Source organism: Mya arenaria, chromosome 15, assembly GCF_026914265.1.
Source record: "Mya arenaria isolate MELC-2E11 chromosome 15, ASM2691426v1".
NCBI classification, from domain to species: Eukaryota; Metazoa; Mollusca; class Bivalvia; order Myida; family Myidae; genus Mya; species Mya arenaria.
Window position 1 is genome coordinate 13881055 of NC_069136.1, and position 23801 is coordinate 13904855.

General features: G+C 36.1%; 1 protein-coding gene across 1 annotated transcript; it reads left to right on the forward strand.

The window, feature by feature from the left end:
- Positions 1–4609: 4609 nt before the first annotated feature.
- On the forward strand, positions 4610–7898 carry LOC128219130 (uncharacterized). Its single transcript, XM_052926949.1, has 2 exons — positions 4610–5062; positions 7434–7898. Exons 1-2 carry the CDS (start codon positions 4610–4612, stop codon positions 7896–7898), a joined length of 918 nt encoding a protein of 305 aa, XP_052782909.1.
- Positions 7899–23801: the final 15903 nt, after the last annotated feature.

Here is a 23801-nt window from a genome sequence, read left to right on the forward strand (position 1 = left end):
TGCGATGATCGAACATAATAGGATTATCGTCGATTGTCATCCCAAATCGGTGATATTCGATGGAGATTGTAATTATCCATAATCGACTTTCATTTGAATATATTGTTTAACATACAACCATAGAGTGGTAGTGATATCCTTTTTAGTCATAACATCATATATCAAAATCTGTGCTAAAAACAAACGTCATTCATAATTGTTTTATTGAATATGCTGGCCTATATAATATATAAGACACAGTAGTTGTTGAAATAAACATAACTGCTATTTCCATTGCAATATATGTAAGGAAATACACTTTCAATTATTTGTAATTCTATTTTTTTCACCGAATATCCAACACCCTAAATCGGAATGACGGGAGAGCCGTTCGCGGAGATCGTAGTAATAAACAATAATTACAACTAAAGATCAAAACAGTTTACTTTACTCGTTGCAATCCAATTCTTTGAAAATAAAATTATGAAGTAGGTAAAAAATTATTCTGCAAACCCTATTTATTACGTAAACCAGCTGTCTAATTCTCACCTTATTGTTGGAATGATATTTGGTGTAACGATATTCTATAAAGAAGGATGGTATAAGTGACATACACTGTTGGAAGCTACGTTCTCACATGGCCCCATTGTCACATATTCAAAAAGAATATCTTACAGATTATGCATATATTAGCCATGATACAAGCACTTGTTATTATGTTAACATATCACACACTGAATACGTGAACAAGTCGGCATAGCTGTAACAACATCTTATATTAATTCTCGTTAAGTAAACATAAAACATGTTGACCTGAATACAAGATCACATTATCATTACAAGATGAGTACCTTGATTTGAACACGTTCGGCACTATTTTTGAAATATTTTTAGTTAGACTTGCACAACAACTAGTATCGTGTTCTTTAAAACTTATATCTAAGACAAGCGTCATAACTGATTAAAATGAACCGATCGTATATCATTTATCTTCTAAAACGAGGCCAGGCCAAAATGTTCATGTCACATGATTATCAGCAGCCAACCTTTAAAAAGAATTGTTAAGTGTTTGGTTTGGTAAAAAATATTATTGATAAACGTTTATCCAATGATATCTTCTCACCAATCAAAACGTTTTAACGAGTCAACTGTCCAGAAGAGCATTACTATTTTCCTTTACATACACAACGCATTGATGTATACATGTCAAATGTTTTGATGATAGCCATGACCATGATGTATATTCTTGCAAATATTGTCATATCAATCATAACATATGCATGGGATGAAACCAAACTGATTTACCATCTTGGAAAGGTCTTCACATTCCAGATTTATCGGTGGAATAAAAATTATATTTTCACTGACTTTAAATTTGCGCCCTTTCTCTTCCAAATCAACCTAAGCGCACACAGGGATGGGACACATTATTAACGACCTAATTTCCGAAATTACCTTTTGTTCGCGTTCAATTTGGCGATGTTTTTTTTTCTTAAATTTTACATTTCTACATCGTTTAAGTCATACTTTTCGTTTCACTGAAAGATCACAATATATTTCACCTTGTGCACACCAAATGCATATCTATTTCACTAATGAATACTTCTGGTGCTCACTCGGTAAAACAAATAAAGATCTTCCACTGAAACAACCCAGCATACTATGTTTGTTGGAATCCAGTTGGATCATTGTCGTTTAATTGACAGACACTTTCGACAAAATAAAGGTTTTTAACTGAAATGCATTATCGATGACCTCGTTTTTTGATTTACTGATTCCTTATTAATATGAGTCATCTATTATTTAGGTAAACATATCAATGAAGTATCATGGTCCTACATCTTACGGTTCTCGACTTAATTCGCAGACAATGTTTCACAAACAGCATTGCCTTTGAACTCGACCTTTGACCTTCTAACAATAATCGATCTTACATGGATTGTTTTCTTTGCTCTAGTTCAAATTCTTCAAGAAGACTGTGTATAGTGACCCTAACCTAACCTTTTCAAAATTGTACAGGCGTCACAAAATGGTAAACTTAAACAAATTATTGTTGTTTCATGATATCAAGTCAAATTATTCTTGCGTTATTGTGCAGACAATGATGTCGAAAAATAAATAACCTTGACCTTTGGCCCACTGGCCCTTCAATCAATAGGGCCATCTACCGGGCAAGAACATCCTGTACTAAAGTTTCATTTTCCTATGTCAAACCGTACTCGAGCTATTATGTGAACAAAGTTTTCATGATAACATTGATTTTGACCTTAACTTAAACCTTCTGACGACCGGAAAATAACAGTAATCTTCAAATGGTCAACTAACCAAAAATTGTAGTTTCAGGAGTCCGATGCAAATCATCATTGAGTTGTTATGCAGAAATTATTGTTATGAATACGCTGACCTTGACCATGACCGTTGGCCAGCTGACCACCCAAAGCAACATGGGTTCTCAACATAGCAAGGTCAGCCTACCACAGTTGTGCATGGTCCTCTGTCGAACGCTACTTAAATGCTTGTGTAAAATATGTGTTTATAAGACAGTTTATCGTGGCCTTAGCCGTTTACCTACTAACATTAAAACATAGAATCTCTAAATGATAAAATTCAATTAAGCATTGTTGTTACAAAGGTCAGATAGTCAATAGATACTACTAGAGTAGTTATTTTCATGCAACTGCTGACCGTGACCATGACATCTGACGGTTAACCCCTTAAATGATAATTGCCGTCTACTGGGCAATGACAGCCTTACTCCGCATTTGCACAGTCCCATGTCAGACGATGTTTACGATGTCATTGTGTGAAAAATATCCGTACTACTGCCGTGACTAATGTTAATATTTCAACAGTATGTTTTCCTTTTAACAAGAAGATTAATAAGATGTGTATTGTGACCGTGAAAATGTCAGTTTTATGAAATAACAAAGTTGTTAAACGTAGACTGTTGAGCTTGGTACGGTGGCATAGAGTTGAAATATGTTTTACGTTTATCTCGCTATACACTTAACTTAGCGTAGGGACTGTCATATGAATCTTCAATATTGGCTTAATTTCTGATTGAAGAACTTTTGCTGCAAAATGTTTTATTTCATAATCTAAAGGTTCTCTTTTGTAGGTTGGCGACGGTCGTATGAATGATTGCTAATGGTCGCACGGTGATTCACAACTGATCATAAAAACAAATTGCCAATCATTCGCAGACTTAATCAACATAGTATTTTCTGGTTTTTAAACGCTAGTGCTGTAAATTAATGTTGAAGTCATAAGCTATGTTTGACTAGGACTTAACCTATTGTTTGTACACGCATGTCAATTCAGTACAGAACAAACCAGAGTATGACGATAACCATACTAAACAGTGCCAAAGTGGGTGTGTCATTGTTAGAAATTTTGCCAATTCAATGCGAATTTATGTCCAGGTTTGTCCTTCATCGATCCACCATGAAGTCCGCCTTTGGCAATACTTTGCCGTATTAAACAATGACACATGTATGCTCTTCCAAGATTCACCAAGTGTCAAATTTATCCGAAAGTGGTTTAAGGTAAGAAATCCGAGGACGCTTTCAATTTGTGATAATGACCATGTCCGTGCATGGCCAATTAAGTCATCGCTATATCATATGAATATTCCTTAGGTATTTCTTCAAAAGTACATTTAGAAGGGAGAAGATTAAGTTAAAATTGTTAAGGAAAATTATTGTCCTCGGCCAAACTCCGGCAAAACCCAAAAACAAATTTCTGTGGCCTAAATGAATACAGAGAAATAATTTCAAAACAAAACTCGAGCCCGCCAGCAGGTTTGGTTGGAATACTAGACATGTCCTCGAGCAAAGAAAGATCTGCTTACGGGATTTCACTGTTCAACGAAACAAGACCAGCAAATGAATAGGCGTGGGAGGCAAACTGAAATTAAGCTTTTGTTTCCCAGAAACATTGTAGAAATATAAAGCATGAACATGGGAATACGTTTCATTTTAAATCATTTAGTTATCTATAGATAGTTAACTAGCATTTGTGTGAGACCATGAAAGTATGTACTAATGATGAAGAAACCCTTGAATGATGTGCGTGTTTGAAAAAATAATGATTACTGCAAAAAAAATCATTAAAATCTGAAATATTAATATTTAATTGTTTAATAGTATATTTTACCAAAGTCTGTCTGTTGTTGTTTATTTAGTCAAAAAATGTTTATCAGTCGACGCTACTCTAGCATGAGTTACAGGCCTTTGATTTACATTGCATATTGTCTCTGGGAACATGTGTACCAAGTTGCGTGTGAATATCTTGAGTTCTGGTGAAGATTTATTTGAATTAGACGAGGCAAACAACAACGACACCAACACTTTTACCTACACTTTATATTGCAGATAACAAACTAGCTAATTAAAAAATGAATGCGAAAGTACATGAGAAACTAAATTGTATTATATTTGGCCTCAGCAACAGGCGAGAAACGCAAAGTCCTCGAGCGCAAAGTCCTCGTGATTTACAATACAGATCTATGGTTGTGCATAGCGTGTGTATCGAAATGGGTTTCAAGGAATGCATACGTTTATGTTTTTCATAATTTGAACAAGTTTAACGTTCTAAGTTATATCGGTGCGTGTATTAAATCAACAGCAGTATGGCAAGATATTATAAGAGTGTTTACCCGACAGTGATAACTGTTTTGTTTATAGTCAGTGTGGTTCGAATCAATATTGAGAGGGAACACGTCAATGGAGGTTTTGTGCATTACGACGATATTCAACGAGATGAAATCAGTTCCGAACAGAATGCAACGGTCATCGGGTGTAATTTTTGTCGCTATGACGTGCCAGCTGTGTCGAACGACTATAAGCAGAAATATTTGAAATTACGTGAAAGGGAGTACAACGAAACAATCGTGATTCTTACGCCTTTAAGGGATACGGCGAAGTTTTTGGAACATTTTGGAACCATGTTAAACACCCTCAGCTACCCCCACGATCTTATCAGTGTCTTCTTTGCGGAAGAAGGAAGTTCAGACAATACGTTTGAAAGTGCAAAGGCTCTGACGCTCCAATTGAATAAGTATTTTGGTTTCAAAGAGGCACAGGTAAACAAGCTTAATTTTACTGGAAATCCCATACGACGAGAAGACAGACACAAGGTAGCATATCTTTTTGATATTGACTGTTTTATGATGTTTTTGCTCTACTATTCGAATACTATGAATACAATGGTAATGTACGAAACTAGCACCTGCTAAAACGATTCCATGAGGTATATGAAATCTTTAACAAAACCGGTTTGTTTTTAAATTATAGCTCGACTCTCCAACGCATAAGGAGGGCTATACTACTCGCACCAGCATCATCGTCGGTGTCAGCGTCGGCGACCGGTTAAACTTTTACGACAAATTGGGATTTTAACTTTCAATTCCAGTAACGTTCATCAATTCACTTAATACTTCACACATGTGTGAAAACAATACCCCTAAATAAATTATAATGCTGTTTATAAAACTATGTCGGGAATTAATGTAAAATATAAAAAATACCTTGCTTGTTGACATTTCCTACACCGCGTGGAATCATTTAAGCTGATGCGCGTGACGTGCGTTCTTACCAATTGGAGAGTTTATAAATATTTTCCATGTCTGTGGGTGTAAGATAGGTTCATCCCAACTCGAACGTAGGGTGTTTTGCAGAAACGAGGTTTACAGTATATAGTGCAAATCATAGCCTTTTAATATTGGAATAAGAAGTTCTGGATAAGGTTTTGCATGTAAGCTCCAATAGGTTAATATGTTGGCAACCACTAAATGTATTTCATTAAAACTTCATACAACGGTACTGAACCATCCAACCCACATTAATAAATAAAGAATATGCTTTAGTTTAAATATAATGCATATTATGGCCGCTCATTTTTCGACTTAAAAATTAAGGTAAAGATTTTACATGTAAGCACATTTAGGTTCATATCCTATAAATTACTTGAGATATGGCATTGCTACCTTATACAAAGGTACTCAGCCATCCAACATACTTAAATAACCAAGTAAGATAACTTTAATTTGCATAAAGTGCAAATTATGATCCTTTATTATTCGACATATACATTCTGGTTCAGGTTTTGCATAAAACACACATAATTTAATAACTCAGCAACTACTTTATATATAACATTGAAAATTAATAAAAAGGTTCTCAAACAACCATCGTACTTCAATAGATAACTCTAATTTGCATATTTTTATGCCCCCGAAGGTGGGCATATTAAAATCGCACCGTCCGTCCGTCCGTCCGTCTCTGTAACTTTCCCTTGTATGGACAGATTTTAAAATAACTTGCCACATGTGTTCCACATACCAAGACGACGTGTGGCGTGCAAGACCCGTGTCCCTACCTCAAAGGTCAAGGTCACACTTAGTGTTTATTCACAATGGAGTGCTGCATATAAGGACATAGAGTATAGGTTGTCGGGTCCGGGCTGTAACTTTCTCTTGTATGGACAGATTTTAAAATAACTTGCCAAATGTGTTCCACATACCAAGACGACGTGTCGCGTGCAAAACCCGTGTCCCTACCTCAAAGGTCAAGGTCACACTTAGTGTTTATTCACAATGGAGTGCTGCATATAAGGACATAGAGTATAGGTTGTCGTGTCCGGGCTGTAACTTTCTCTTGTATGGACAGATTTTAAAAAAAAACTTGCCACATATGTTCCACATACCTAAACGACGTATCGCGTGCAAGACTTGTGTCCCTACCACAAAGGTCAAGGTCACACTTAGTGTTTATTCACAATGGAGTGCTGCATACATGGACATAGGGTATAGGTTGTCGTGTCCGTGCTGTAACTTTCTCTTGTATGGACAGATTTTAAAATAACTTGCTACATGTGTTCAACATACGAAGACGACGTGTCGTGTGCAAGACCCATGTCCCTACCTCTAAGGTGAAAGATAACCTAAGTGTTTATTCACAAGGGAATTCTGAATATAAGGACATAACAGTGTAGGTTGTCAAGTATGGGTGGTATTTTTTATGTTCGGAGGCAATTTAAAATAACTTGCCATATGTATTTGACATGTAAAGGCAAGATCAACTTTTCATGTACTGACCTTGTTCGTAGATCAATGTCACATTCGGGGGCATTCGTCACATACTGTGACAGCTCTTGTTTATATTTTAACATGTGTTAACAACAATCAAACCTACTTGATTTTTTAAGTAACTTGATAACTTGAGCTTGCATATGATGCAATAATTGCCCTCCATTATTCGACTAAAATACTCTGGTTAAGGTTTTTCATGTAGGAACACATATATCAGAAAATACTAGATGTATTGCATTGAGACGTTCCACAATAGTACTCAATAATCCAACCTACTTGAATAACCAAGGCAGATTATTCTATTTTGAATAAAAATCAAACTATGACCCATTATTATTCGATATATTATTTCGTTTAATTCAAGGTAAATCAGCGAGAACGCCGAACCCACCTTTCACGAGTGCGGAACGCGTTGCTGGACTACGGAATGCGAGACAACGACTGGGTTCTCTGGATCGATAGTGACATTGAAAACGTCCCAACAGATCTCATACAACAATTCCTGAACGTCAGCACAGACGTAATGACCGTCGCCTGCCTTGTTAAGAAAAACGGTCACACGATGAATTACGATTTCAACACTCGTCGGTTTGGTGACGAAAAATGTGGCGACTATTGTTTACCATTCTTGCGCCACGAGGGCCGTGTGGTTAGGTTGGACATTGTGGGTACTAGCGTCCTCATGGTGCGCAGCGACGTCCACCGAAAGGTCCGCTTCCCCGAGGTTCGTGAACGCCTTGAAAGTGAAGGGTTTGCGATCAATGCTAAGAAAATGGGGTACGAAATCGTGGGACTTCCGTTTGTAGAGGTTTATCACTATTTCGCATGATCGAATGTACTAGTAATTGAATTATCGGTAATTGTCGCCCAACATCAGTGATAATCAATTACATTGACATTTAATATTTGACTCACTTTAAAAGATACATATATTATATCCTATTTAGTAATAACCTCATATATCCAAATTGACAGTATGAATTAATACAATCATCATTTATGATTTAAATTCATTATTTTTTAAATCAATATTTTGGCTGGTTTTAATAAATAAACATGACATAGAAGTTGTTGAAATAATCATTAGTGCTTCCTTCCTCCCAGTATTTGGTATGGAAATATACGTTCAATTATTTTCGATAGGATGATTGATTAAGACTTTCTTTTTTCGACTCGATTATCGATTGTATATTATTTTCAATTATCCACCGTATTTTCGGCCAATTCGTAATCGGAATTACGCACGATCCATTCATACAGATCGCAGTATTATAACATCTGTACATTCAAGGTCAAAACAGTTCACTTGTTGTATAGCTGAAATTAGGAAATGAACTTAACACGAACGTGTAGATACAAAAGCAGATACAGTCGAACCCCGTTGGCGTGGTTTTCCCGATTTTTTTACCCGGTCCCTGTGAGTTCGAGCCAACGGGATTCGACTAATAACAATATGCCCTAAGCCTGCACCCTTCCTTTTTATCCCCCGCTGCATCGAAGGTTTCTGGAGGGGGATATTGATTTGGCGTTGTCCATCATTCCGTCCGTCCTTCTGTCCGCCCGTCCGTCCGTCCGGAACCATATCTTGGTAGGCATTGATCATAAAATGTTCAAACTTGGTCACAATGTTACCCTTGATCAAATCTCGACCACTTGTACAATTGGATCACATGGGTCAAAAAATAGGTCACTAGGTCAAATCTTAGAAAAATCTTTGGAACAAACTAGAGGCATTATACATAGTCAAATATTGCATGAAACTTTTGCTTAAACGCCTAATGACTGGTTATATTGGACTGCTGATAAAAAATTGGGTCGCATTTTTTTATTATTACTGTTCGAAAATTTATACTGTATGGCTAAAATAGTAAAGTATGATGGACAATTAAAACTGTTATATTTTAAGTTATCTTAAAGCTGCACTTTCACAGATTGACCTTTTGACATTTTTTTTGTCTTGGAACGAGCCAATTTATGCATACATGCATGGAAATCAGTAGTAAAAGACTGCTGACATAAAATTAGATCGCAGATTTTATATTTCAGTTAAAAAAATGATGTATGCATTTTTACTAAATCAGTTAGTCACGCTTTTAGCCATTAAACATTAATTTTCGAACGGATGTGAAACTCTGCGATCTGATCTTTTGTCAGCAGTCTTTTATCACTGGTTTGCAGATACTTACGCAGAAATTGGCTCATTTCAAGACAAAAACTAAAACAAGTTGTCAAAACGGTGAATCTGTATGAGTACAGCTTTAATATATGAATGATTTGAAAGCATAGATGTTAAAATCAGCTGATTCTGAGCCGCAAAAACACACACACACAAAAGTTGTCGGATCGGTCAATCTGTGAGAGTGCAGCTTTAAGAATATTTTGCGTACCCTATATGTTAACATAAGCAAGCTATCAAATCCTGGCATAATTCTTTTTTCAAGTCATAACGGTTCACCTTGTATGAGCCTGCGCATACCTGTATGACTTAGATTAAAGTGTGTCAAATGTGTCAAATGTCAACTTGTGCAGCGTACACACGCCTGAATAACGTAGTGCAAAACAGATGTTCACACTCGTACACGTACCCGTACAAGAAAAATATTGGTTTTGCAACCACTGTATTCATCTATTTTAGCCTCATATTGTTAATCATTAAATGGCTGTTACCTTCAGGAATTAATTTTGAACAAATGATATTATTGGTTGTGTTTTGATAATAACAAGTGCTTGTATTTTGACTTGAATGCGCAGGGGTAATAAAATTTTCCACGTTTGGATAAAACGAATAGGAAGAAAATAATGTTCCCTTGTTTATTATGAAATAACCTGCCTGCACCCATGGCCCTTAGACTTAACTTGGAAGTTGGGCCTGACCAGTAGATGACCCCCTATTGATATAAGGGGTTATCGGGTCAAAGGTTAAGGTCACAGTGACATTGAATGCAAACTCGACAATTCCAGGACCTATGGTCATCAAACTTGACATGAAGATTGGGTCTGACCAGTAAATGGCCCCTATCGATCTTAGCGGTCATCGGGTCAAAGGTCAAGCTCACAGTGACCTTAAAGGCGAAAAGCTGTGATAACTAGACAATGCTTGCACCCAAGGCCCTCAAACTTGACATTTAGGTTGGGCCTGACCAGTAGATGACCCGTATGAGTTTTGAATTTAAAGAGTCAAAGGTCAAGGTCACAACTCATCTAGGTCATTAAAATTTTCATAATATTTTCTTTGTCTCTGCTTCTTAGAGGATCTCTGCTTCTTAGAGGATACATGTACATCTGCAAATATTAGTCATCATCTGAACATGATTGTAAACTGAACCTTTTCTTACACTTTGAATAGTCATAACCTTACGGCATCCAATGTTAATGATAATTCATCTGTAATATCAGTCCTTGCACATTTCATTCAATTTTCCAAGTATTCAAGCCAACATGGCACAAGCATGCCTGTTTCATTCAATAATTGTTAAAAAATTGCTAAATTTTACAAGAAATATCTAACATTAATCCTCACCCATTCTGTAAATAGAACGACCCGACCGTAACCGGAAACAGTTTATCAAATGACGTCACAATAACGCGGGGAAAGATCAACCACTTGAAATCACATTTAAACGTAAAATGGAAACACTAATGGCAACAATACATATAACATATTATAAATTAACACTTTGTAAAATGTTGATTTTTTCTTTACGGGACCTGCTGACACAATACAAACAATACACAGATAAACAATATCCATGTAAATTGTTATGCGGTGATTCGCGATCCGAACATATCCAAAGATGATGCGTTCATCGGATAATAACCACAATTATCGAAAGGCAGTTCATTTCAGATATGGAAGTTGAGGTGTAAATAAAATCAGTATTAAGAATGTAGGCTTTTATTCATTTATGCTATTTGCACGTATATATTGTCTATCCTGCTACAACGAGATATGCAAAATTATCCCACCATCAGAATGTACGATACGTTTGCATACACATGCATTTATGCATGCATGTAATGAGCTTTCAAAGTGGCTATGGTATTCATACTATTTTTTAAGACCTACTCTTATAGAGATTACAAAATAGCAATCGTATGAAACCGTCAGTTCTAACCTAAAAAGTTTTGCGTTCTATTTGATTTTATTTACATAGTTAGGAAAACATTGTTGCCGCGTGTAGGTATGAATATTGAAGAAAGACGAGTACAAGTGAAACAGTATGCTTTCCGGTGATTTAAATAGATTTATCATTGAAATATAAATGTTATATTGCTGTTTCAAACAGTAAAAAAAACTTTTTTTTATTTCACATTGTTTTGAAATTTGAGCCCATTCCCCCTACAAATCAAACGTAAGGAATTTCGTTACGATCGCCTTTTTTTCTGGACAAAACGACACTTGACTGTATTCCTTGTAAACACTTGTTTCACAGTAATATCGCAATAGTAATCACCTCGTGAACACTTAAACACTTTTCCTCTTTGTATTTCAATCCGGTATGATCGTTTGCTTTCAATTGGCAAGCATAAGTGATAATGTAAGACATCATACTTATACCAGTAAATGACATGAATGCATATAAAGAGTTTCCGTTAAACATTATGGCATTCAAACGTCTCCTTGCCAAAAAGTTGTAGGTGATGTAAAACGAAATTCATTATCAAAGACTTTGATCTACCGATTCTAAATTAATTTTACATAAATGTGTCCCTTCTTTGTGAATAAACAGTTAATTGGTTCATATATTACTATATTTTAATATGAAATAAGGCACTGCCTTAGACGGGCTCTAGGTATGTTATCAACTGCAGAAACTGCTAATGCAGTACATTGTTTCTTAGGTAAACAAGTGTCAAAGGCAAAATTCATTTTATATGACATACTATGACTTTGACTACACCAATTAGATTATTAAGGTGCATAACAAGTAAGGTTAAGGCAATGCAAAGCAAATTTTATATTTTAATGTTTGAAAAACTCATAATAACAAACACAAGTATATTAATTTACCTAATACTGAATATCATACAAGCATGTTCAGTACAAATAAATGATTCCTACTTTAAACATAAGAAGGTAAACGAAACAGATTGAGTTAACTTAAAACTAGTTATTACAGTTATCTGACAATTAACCTGTACTAAACTATTTTAATATGTAAAATAGCATTGTGTATATTTTAGATTTTTAAGGTTCTGCAAATAACCTGGAAAAATGGTTTGACCACCTCAGCAGTTTGAAATGAATTTAAATTCCCTGTAGTTGATGTTGTTAGCACCATTCCATCATTGAATATAACGATGTATGCAAAAAGTATGAAAATATTTAATTATTAAAAGTATGAGTCTTTAAACTGAATTATAAATCTATAACAGTTAAAAAAAACAAAAGGGCCCTGAAGGCCCTGTATCGCTCATCTAATCCAATACAGATCATCAAGAATAACAATCTGATCAAGTTCCATGAACATATGGTCATAAATGTGTCTAGAGTGTTAACATGCTTTTCCTATTACTTGACCTGGTGACCTAGTTTTTGACTGCACATGACCAAGATCGAACTTGGCCTAGAGCTAATCAATATAAACATTCTGACCAACTTTCAGGAAAATACAGTCGTAAATGAGACCTCAGGCCTCGATTTCTCGAAACTTCTTAAGTCCCTTATAACCGGATTAATCTAAACTCACTATTTTTGGTTTTCAATAATTTGGATAATATTCTCTTCTTTAAGAGTTTTTATACTTTAGATAGGAATTATCTATATGTTAGTTAAATTAAACCATTTTTCATTTATCAAAATTCCATTCAGGTATGTTTCAAGAAATTTGGGCCTAGAGTATTAACAAGCTTTTCCTTCAATTTGACCAGGTGACCGAGTTTTGACCACACTTGATCCAGATTTGAAAATGACCTAGAGATTATCAATATTAACATTCTGACAAAGTTTCCTGAAGTAAAGTCATAAATGTGACTTCTATAGTGTTAACAAGCTTTTCCTTTAATTTGACCGGGTGACCTAGTTTTTAACCCCAGCTGACCCAATACCGAACTCGTTCAAGATTTTATTGAGAGTAACATTCTGACCAAGTTTCATTAAGATATTGCCCAAACTGGGACCTCTAGAGTGTTAACAGTCAAATTGTTGACAACGGACGACTACGACGGACACAGGGCGATCACAATAGTTCACCTTGAGCACTTTGTGCTCAGGTGAGCTTAAAACAAGCACATAGATTATTCAACAAAACATTAGTTCTTGTTTTGATACAATGTATTTATGTTGTAAACTTGTAATATATGCACAATAAAGCAATTTAACTGTTCACAACTTTATCAGAACAAAAATGTACTATAATTATGCTTACATTAGCTCAATCATCAGCTCATTCAGTTTAAAACTACAAAAAGTATATACTTTGCCAATACACTTAATTGTTCAGAACATATTAGGCTTTGTTTTAATTTTAACAATTTCACTGTATTTCAGACATAGTAAATTGCCCCCTCCCCCCAGCAAGAGTTTAGCAGCCTACTGACAAGATGACTGTAATAAACTATGATGTATTGATCTAATCGGGGAATACTCTCCAAGAAAATTGACACATTTCTCTGCATTTGATACATATGCAATTCTTGTCTCTTATTTCAATTGTTCATGATGATTACAGTACTGAAGTCATTGATCCAAGATACATAATGCACTCTGGTATAGGGTACTGAAGTGATCGTCCCATATGCCAAATCTGGTATCCTGGATGAAATGTTACTGGTGAATACAGTACTGAGGTGATCAAATCCTGATGCCACTCTGGTATCCTGGATAAAACGTTACTGGTGAATCCAACTTACTGAAGAGATCAATCCCAGATGCCACTCTGGTATCCTGGATAAAACCTTACTGGTGAATACGGTACTATAGTGATGAATTCCGATCTGAAACAGATTAACACCTATTTTATACTCAGAATATAATAAACAAGGGTCAATTTGTTTACATTGACGTAGATGAAGAGACTATCACACTAACAAATGAAGTCACCGTTGTTAAAAATATGTAAATATGGCCTAAGACCACAGTTATTCTAACTATATGTTTCATATAGACACTAACCAAGCTTACAATGTATCTCTTCAAAACAGTATTTTCATATAATATTTTTGCAAAAACAGACTTTAAAACTCCTATAGTTCAATTTCAGGCTGTATGCAACACATACTGAAAGTTTGGCAATGATATGTTAAACACTTTTAGAATGAGTATAAGCACCAGTGGTGTTTTCATAAAAAACAGAAATAGCCATTTCCATCAATTGGTAAGCCGCAAACTTTTAAAGAGCCATTATTTCCTCATGCATTGGATTGATCTGACCAAGTAAAGTATATATATATATATATTTATATATATATAAGACAGCACCATAAAAATGGCCTGCCTATTCTATTAAGATGTTTTCAAAGCAAAATAAGATTTTTCCACTTTATCAGCTTAGCGTTTATATAAAAAATGACATAGAGCCAAACTGAAATGCTTCCAGGGACAAATGGCGCAGCAAAGGAAATGGTAAAAAAACACCAAAACTGAAAGATTCATGACAACTGCTAGTGTTTCATGTATGAGATGGCTACATGATGTAGTAAATGCAGTGATAGCATAATTATGCTAAGTGTAAAAAAAAATGCTTAAAGTATCTGTTTTGAAGGCTAGATTTGCCTTTAAATTAAGATTACAGCTCTTACCAGTGTCTATAAGTTGCTTATAAATCTCACTCTTTGGAATCATTTACACACAAACAAGTACTACAAAATTATCTTACATCTTCATTCTGAAATATTAGATTCAGAGCTGCAACTCCTGGATCGAGATTGCAGGACCACTGCCATGGGCGAAAAGCCGCAGCAAACTGGAGCTTATTGGCACATCATATTCTGCAAGCAAGACACTTCTTCTACTGTAAAAGTATGAAAAATGCCTGTAAACACTCATTTGAGACATACATAACCTTTTATGTAGGAATTATGCTCCAGTCAATTGTAAACACCACTCAAGCCCGGGGAATAGCGGGGACTTTGACTTTCAGTCCAGCCAACCCAGGATAAAATCCCCGCTCTGCAGGGAAGAAATGATGTTAAAATACCCACCAAATGCCCCCCGCACTGCTATATTTTGCACCAAGACAAAACCACCGCATTCACCCGGCACTGCAGTGACACCTGAATGGTAAAAACACAGCCCTTTTCCCCGGCTATCCCTGGTTTACCACTGGACCTGGAGGGTCCAAGGTTACAACTGACTGGTGCATTAATGCGATAAATGTGCAGAAAAGTTCATTAATTCCAAAATATTTATAACAAAAAAATATTAAATATATAGTCTTTTGGACGATTTGCAATACCTTTTTAACAACTCAATTATTATTATTATTATTATTATTATTATTATTATACCACATTTATATAGTACTCTTTTCATATGGCACATACGTTCAAAAGTGCTTTACATATCTATACATTTTATAAATACAGGCATACAGCTTAAAACAGCATCAATCGTATTATACAAGTTGAGCATAAAACAATCATTAAAAAAAAAAAAAAAAAAAAAAAAAAAAATAGATATTTATATAAGACATAAAATCAAACATATTATCACAAACCAAGTAAAATATCCTTATATAAAAACAACAACAATGACAAGCTTTGGCATAGATGTGTCAGATATACTAAATCATCAGTTACCATATATTTTCAAAAAGAAATGAGTTTTCAGAGATCTTTTAAAGAGTCTAAAGTGTTTGAGTTCCGTATTCCCAGTGGAAGCGCATTTCACAACTTTGGAGCAGCATTTGCATAGCAACGATCACCATATGTAACAGTACGGGATCTTGGTATCACAAGAGTGAGAGTGTCACTTTGAGATCTCAAAACACGCTGTGGTCTATGTATTTTTAACATGTTTTTAATGTAGCAAAGCGATTGATCATTTAAGGCTTTATAGGTATGTGTCAGTATTTTAAAATCAATCCGGTATTGCACAGGAAGCCAGTGAAGTTCCTTTAAAACTGGTGTGATGTGGTTGAATCGAGGAGTCTTTGTAATGATACGAGCTGCCGTGTTTTGGACGATTTGAAGTTTGTTCAAGGTTGTGTCAGGTAGGCCATGGAGCAGGGAGTTGCAGTAGTCAAGTCTGGATGTTACAAGAGAGTTCACAAGGGTCTTAGTTGCATCACTGGTTAGATATTGTCTTATGTGGCCTACTTGTCGTAATTGAGCATAGCAAGATCTATAAACAGCATTCACGTGTTGCTCCAAGTCCATTTTGGAATCCAGGAAAGCCCCTAGGTTTCTTACGCAAGATGTTGGTTTTATCTCGGAATCGCCCATCTTTATAGTCAAGTCCATGATAAAATCTGCATTGCGCTTGGGGCTAAACAGTATAAATTCTGTTTTGTTCGCATTTAATTTAAGCATATTGTGGTGCATCCAGGAGACAATATCGTTGAGACAGGCTTCTACTTGCCGCACAGCTTCAACTTGTGTAATCTCGTCTGCAGGTTCAAATGATAAGTATAACTGAGAGTCATCAGCGTAGAAATGATGACCTAATCCATGGTTTCGGCAAATAGCACCGACTGGTTTAGTATACATAATGTAATGTTTGGGTCCTAACACAGATCCTTGCGGCACACTGTAATTCATAAGCACTGGATTGGAAAGTTCCCCATCGATGCAAACAGTTTGATAACGATCCTTTAAATAAGATGTCATCCATGCCAGTGGCTTACTGGTTATCCCAAAATCATGTTCTAGACGATAAAGCAGCGTGATATGATCAATAGTGTCGAAAGCCGCCGAGAGATCCAGTAACACTAGGATTGCAACTTTGTTCTGGTCTAGAGACTGAAAAATGTCGCTCTGTACCTTGAGTAAAGCTGTTTCGGTTGAGTGAAACTTTCTATATGCAGATTGATGTTCCTTGTGCAGATTGTTCAGTGCCAAATGTCTTTCAACACGGCTGTCAACTACTCTCTCTAGAACCTTTGAAATAAACGGGAGATTGGAGACAGGTCTATAGTTGGTTAGAGCGTTTTGAACAAGGTTTGGCTTCTTTAAAAGCGGTCTTATACGTGAACTCTTAAATGATTTCGGAACATATGCAGAATCTAGAGAAGAATTGATGATTTTCTTCAGAACAGGTAAGAGTTCATCAACACATGATTTCAATAGCCATGTTGGTATGGGGTCTAGTTCACATGATTTATTTGGAGATTTCATGATGGTCCGTTTCACTTCCTCGGATGTAGCTGGAGAAAACTCTGTCAGATGACTTTCTAACGGTACCTGAACAGATTCAATGTGCATGGCACTGGTATCAGACAGATTACGAGCAGATATATCACATCTTATCGTGTCTATTTTGTTGATGAAAAAATCACTAAAATCTTGTGCTAATTCCTTAGCGGATTTGTTGGAAGGTAAAATGACATCTTTTGAATCACCTAACAGATGCTTAGTTACTTTGAAAAGACTTTTCTGGTCGTTGTTACATGACTCTACTTTGTCAGAGTAGTAGTTGACTCTAGCTTGTTTAAGAAGTTTATTGACAATGCCACATTGGTTCCTGTATATTTCATGGTGAATTGTTAATTTGGTGTTACGCCACTGTCGTTCGAGCTTTCGTTTCAAATGTTTTGCATCATGTAGCTCATCATTAAACCAAGGGCAAGATGGTCTAAGAGTAATAGTTTTTGTGCGTTACGGAGCGTGCTTGTCAATAAGTGCTGACAGTTCATCATTATACACACGAACAAGGTCATCAATGTCTGTACATTGTAGAGCATTACTTAAAGCTTCTGAGGTTTGAATATCAGTTTTAAAGGCATCAATGCTTATGGAGCGTAATTTTCTGAAAGATAAAGTCTTACTGACAGGAGCAGGTCTCGCAGCTTTGACACTGAAATTCACTGCTAGATGGTCACATGCTACTTTTCCAGAATTATCAGATAGACCGGGATCGGTAACATCTATATTAGAGACTATGTTCTCCGTATCCCTGGTGATCACAACATCTAAAGTATGTCCACCAATATGTGTGGGTTTACAGACATGTTGCCGCATTCCACATGAGTCAAGGACACTGATGAACCTAGCAGAATCCCTGTCAGCAGGTTTGTCTAGATGGAAGTTAAGATCACCCACAATAATGACGTTCTTATCTTGAGTTGCATATCTTGATAGAAACACTGGCCATTCTTGTTCAAGAAAGTCGCTGGTCTTCAAACCATTTTTCTGTGTTGGTGGAGGCCTATATATCACTGCTATACGTAATGAGTAGCCATTTATGGTCATGTTGCAGTCCATGAACTCAAAGTTAGAGAAATCACTATCACGACTTGATTCCACAATACGGATGTCTATGGAGGTCTTGTATATAAGTGCCACACCCCCTCCACACCTCCCACTGCGAGGGACATGTTTTATCTGACAGCCCGTGGGTACAAGTTCACCTATACATGCTTTATCAACCGATGTACCTAGCCATGTTTCAGTCACAGCAAGTATATCAAGATTATTAGAAATGATATAGTCGCATATAGCCAGAGTTTTGTTCTTCACAGATCTTGTGTTTAGGCAACATACTTTTACATTTGTCTGGCCTTTGACAACATTAATGTTAGAACACTTAATATTCACATTGTTTTGATTTTTCACATTGCCTGTGGGTACTTTTGTACTGGGTACAGTTATAATAGCCGGGATCTGTTCAGGCAGGGTTTGTAAGTTGCTGATTTTGACTCCCTGATTGGTGTCCCAAACACGTCTCATTCTAGAAGTTCCCCCTCGGGTACCTCGATACAATAGAATACCTAACTCTTTCAGTCTTGCCATTATGAATGGATTAGGCCTAACCGTTGTTTGTTGTCCAATTATGTGTAAATCACAGCTACTGTACTGTATTGTCCGTGACATGTGTTCACCCATCATTGCTGAGGGCAAAATGCACGCGGATTTAAATCCAATTGAATCTATGGTATTGTTTTTTAAGTTGAAATTAACACGAAGGCAAATTAAAAATCCACATAAAATCCACATATATGCACTCTTGTCACAATCATGCATTTTCATGACAATTTTCAGTCTAATATTAGCATTGGTTTTGCTTCTAAATCACAATACACTGAGAGCAAAAAAAGTGCAGCCTACACCTGGCGCATAGAGCTGATAGATAATGTTAATCTTTACTAATCAAGTACCCAGATGCATTTTGAAAGCCTTTAAACCAGACTTTCTTAGAAATCTTTCTTACTTGCAGACAATATTTCTTTATAAAAAATCCTTGCCAAGAACGGGTATGGAATTCCATCACTAGACCATGTTTTGATCAGCATTTGTTCTTGTCCTTGAAAATACTTCTGTGGCTTCAGCAACCAGGATGGCTATATTAGATAAACAATAAATTAGCGTTTTAATTTATTAAAGCTGCACTCTCACAGATTGAACGTTTTGATCAAATTTTATGAAACAATTGTACCGAGATTCGCTACAGAAAATAATATTTTTGATACCAATCTGGTGTACCCTTTAAGGCATTTTGAGTGTATTTAGGTTTTTTCTTTAATGCATAAAGGGAAAAGGTACTTATCTCAATCCCCCTGCTCACTTTTTATTGCTTTTGCCATCAGAGTTGAGATGCAAATTTTTTCAATGTATTAACTTCAAGTAAATGAATATATTCATGAATGATTGACAGTATGAATGAATGAAAAGTAGCAATATTTCTTTAGATAGGGATCTCATTGTGTTGCTGTGATTGTTTAAGTAGATGTTTTTCATGTTCATAAGCTAAAAATCATATGCACACTAACTGAAACATAATTCTGCATCATGTGTAGTAAGTTGTGATACTTGTTTGCAATAATGCAATGTTTGCTTAAAAGAGCAAACAAAATGTGCGAATAGATGCACAATACAGTCCAAAGACCAATGAAGGTCAGCAGTTTTATTAGAAAATGATATTATCTCAAAGCTGCAACAAAAACGGCATGAAAGAAATTCAATTCGGAAAGAAACAGTTCATCAATGAGCTATTGAAATAAACACTGATCATTACGTCATAACAAGCGAATGTTAATATCAAAGAGCAAGAAACATTCTGGCAATTTATTTCAGGGAAACCTTGACAAAAGTCTGGTTTATTTCCAAACTTATTCCCTCCAGTAGTACATAACATGGCAATACCTGCATTACTGAAAATCTTTTCACAGCAGTAATGTCAAAAACCAGGTGGTATGGATGCATTCTGAAATACAAAAAAAATTCTGTAATTTATGCTAATCTTACATATCCCATTTAGTAAGTGATTTACACTGAAATCTAAACTATAGTAACACAACTTCTTTATGACCAAACATATTGCTATTGAGCATTAGTACACTGTATGTACATGACTTTTTTATTTTGTATGTCATGTTTCTTTGCCCCAATTTATGGAAATATTTTATAACAGGTTCAAGCTTTTTAAGTCTGTTACGCTTAAGATTCATCGAGAAGCTGGGGTCTTATGCACCAGTCAATTGTAACCACGCCCCCCCCCCCCAGGTCCGGGGGTATACAGGGGATAGACGGGGAAATAGGCCGTGTGTTTACCTTTCAGGTGGCCCTCAGTGCCGGGTGAATGCGGTGGTTTTGTCTTCGCTTTAATTATAACGGGTAATGGGCCTTACCTAGGGTCCCTGGGATGCAGGGGCATTTGGCAAGGATCTTACCTTCTGTTCTTCCCCACAGGGCGGGGATTTTAGCCAGGGTTGGCTGGACCAAATGTCAAAGTCCCCACTATTCTCCAGACCTGGAGGGGGAGGTTACAATTGACTGGTGCATTATCGCATGCGGATTTGAGTGAATCGCAGAGAGTGTTTACAGTATTTACTGTCAACAACACAAACTTCTTTAGGCATCTCATTTATACTTTTTTACTTATTAACAAGCAGAAATTTTGACACAATGGCAATTTTATAACAAACTTGACCATGAAATTGAGTGTGAGCAAGCCAGTACAGTTTGACATACCATTTGGGTGAAAAATTACTAAACGGCGATGTAAATTGAAAAAATGGAGTTGCACCTAATTTTTTAAGGTGCAGGTCTAAGAAAAGACATGACGGTCTAAATATAGAGGTGCAGTTGTATATTAAAGATGTGCACCTCCATCTTAAATATAGAGGTGCAGTTGTATTTATGTAAGAGGTGCACCTCCATTTTAAAGTTTTAAAATATATATAGAACAGAACGTATGAATAAAGAATTGCACAGCTTGATAACATACAGGTGCACCTGTAAAGTAAGTGTATTTTAGTAACATTGATGATTCTCTCACAAAGCCATGTTGTTTCATTGTAAGGGTATGGCAACTCTCACTCAGTCATGGAGGTTGTTTCGCAGGATGGTTCGCCTTCTCCACACCTTGGACTGACTATTTAGTTAAATTATTTCACACGATCTGTGGCCCACAGCAAAACCATCAACCCGCATTTGCCGATTTGTCTTTCAATCACAATCGTGCACTCTTATGGTGTCAGCCTTCCTCTCAACATCTTAAGTCACAATCTCTAATCTCCCATAGTTTTGCTTGGCACGAGGGGTCACTCGGCACTATTTATTTGCAATCTTTCACACAATCTGTGGATCAAAGCAAAACCATTCATCTTTACAGTCACAATAGCTCACAAAGCCATGGTGTTGGACCGCAACCGTCCATTTATCTTTTCAGTCATAATCTTGCGCTCCGCCATGGGTTTTTTGGCAGGGGAAACCCCTCCCGCACCCTCCCCTTCCAACTTCTTAATTTAATAACATCTGTCACAAAAAAGTGGTGTTGCATTTCAGTTACCTGGTATTTGGACTGCAGTTGTGGCCAGTCGAACTATCTGATTGGGGCGATTCAGTCCCTTGGGTGAACTCTTGGTCTGAGAATTATAAAAAATGTGTTTGTCACTGTAATAAACAAATAATCCACTTTTGGTCGTATATTTTTACATATTAAATATTTTAATATTACATACAATCTTTATCATTCATATGGTGTCGGACCGCAACCGTCTATTGATCTTTTCAGTCATAATCTTGCGCTCCGCCATGGTTTCACTTGGCAGGAGGGGATACCCCTCCCGCACCCTCCCCGCCCAACTTCTTAATTTACAAAAAAGTGGTGTTGCATGGCACAAGAGTTCACCTGTCACACAATTCCTGTATATCTTTTTAGTTTCAATCTCTCAACCAGCGTGTTGGTAATTGAAAGGTGTTCCCATCCTTTGATCTCAGTCAAAACATCTCACTAATCCATTGTTGAGGTTCACAGACGGTACACCCCATCCATCTTTTCAGTGACAATATCTCGCTCAGCCATAGCGATTTCTGAACTGGTCAACCGCATGTCTTAAGTTAATGAAATTGATATCTTCATTGCATGATTTACTGAAAAGTGGTTTTTCATTTTTACAAAATAATCATACTGTACCTGGCTGACGTGACAAGCTCTGCTTTGTGTACCGGTATAATCCATGGTCGTAATTAATTCGGTAATCCAACACCAATTAATTCTTCGCAATTTCTATCCGATCAACAACTGTCAAACATCTAAATAGTATTGATATTGTAAAGCCTAAAATGACAACTACTAACTGTCAAGTGTGACCTTCGTATAGAATGGTAAACAATGCGTATGAATTTCTTTAATAAACAAGTGAAAACAAAGTATATATCTCAGATATATAATAACTATACTTCACTTTGTTACAGGAATATGGAAAAAGTTCATGTTGACCACAGTTCTGTGCTCAGGAATGGTTCATGTTGTTCCCACCATCATGTTGACCAGATCATGTTGAGGTAATGCGTTAGCACTTGGTTATATAACAGTACATCCAGAACTCTGTAATTTAAACGTAAATGGATAAACAAGATTCCCTATAAAATAAATTTAAAGTGTTGCCATTGTTTAGAATTTCTAAAAATCAATTTATTTTTCTTAAGACATCGCAAAGTTTCAGAAAAAAAATGTTGATCATTCGGACGGACAGCCTAAGATATTTTGTCAGCACAAAAGAAAATATGCCGGTCTGACAATTTTTGTATGAAAACATGCTTTTTCAAAGTCTAAATTGTTGCTAGTTTAACATGTACATTGATCATTGATTGTGAGGGAACGGACACCGGATATAGCTCAAAAAGTGATAAATCGATAAGCGTTTGACTTTGACACATGGAAAGTTTTCTATCATTTTTTGTAATTTATGGTGATATATTTTATGGTGATATATTTATCAAAATAGAAGAGTTTTGAATAACTTGATACTGTGCAATATACGAATAAGATGGAAATGTGTCTTCTCTTTTGTATAATAGCCCAATTCTCGCCGAAAGTTGCATGATCGCTCACAAATGTTCATTTATGTGGTACGATTTCAAACATAAATCAGCAAATTGAAAATAAGAAAAAAAAACTGAATCGAGCGATTTCATTGTAATTATATTATCTATTTATGTGTAAGATATCAATACGATATCTTTTGTTGTTATGGAGATAATCCATACCTTTTGATGCCCTGGTGGTGTACTGGGGATATTTTAAGCAAATAAATAACTGCACAGGGGATAGCTATTAAGTGGACTGAGGATAGTAACGATGTATTTATAATAACGAGACTGTGATAATGATTACGGTCATGTATCTATT

Excerpts from the sequence above, each read along its gene's own strand:
- LOC128219130 (XM_052926949.1), top strand. The coding sequence starts at position 4,610 with ATGGCAAGATATTATAAGAGTGTTTACCCGACAGTGATAACTGTTTTG. Across the intron at positions 5,063-7,433 it reads TTGGTTTCAAAGAGGCACAG|GTAAATCAGCGAGAACGCCG; the intron begins GTAAACAAGCTT and ends GTTTAATTCAAG.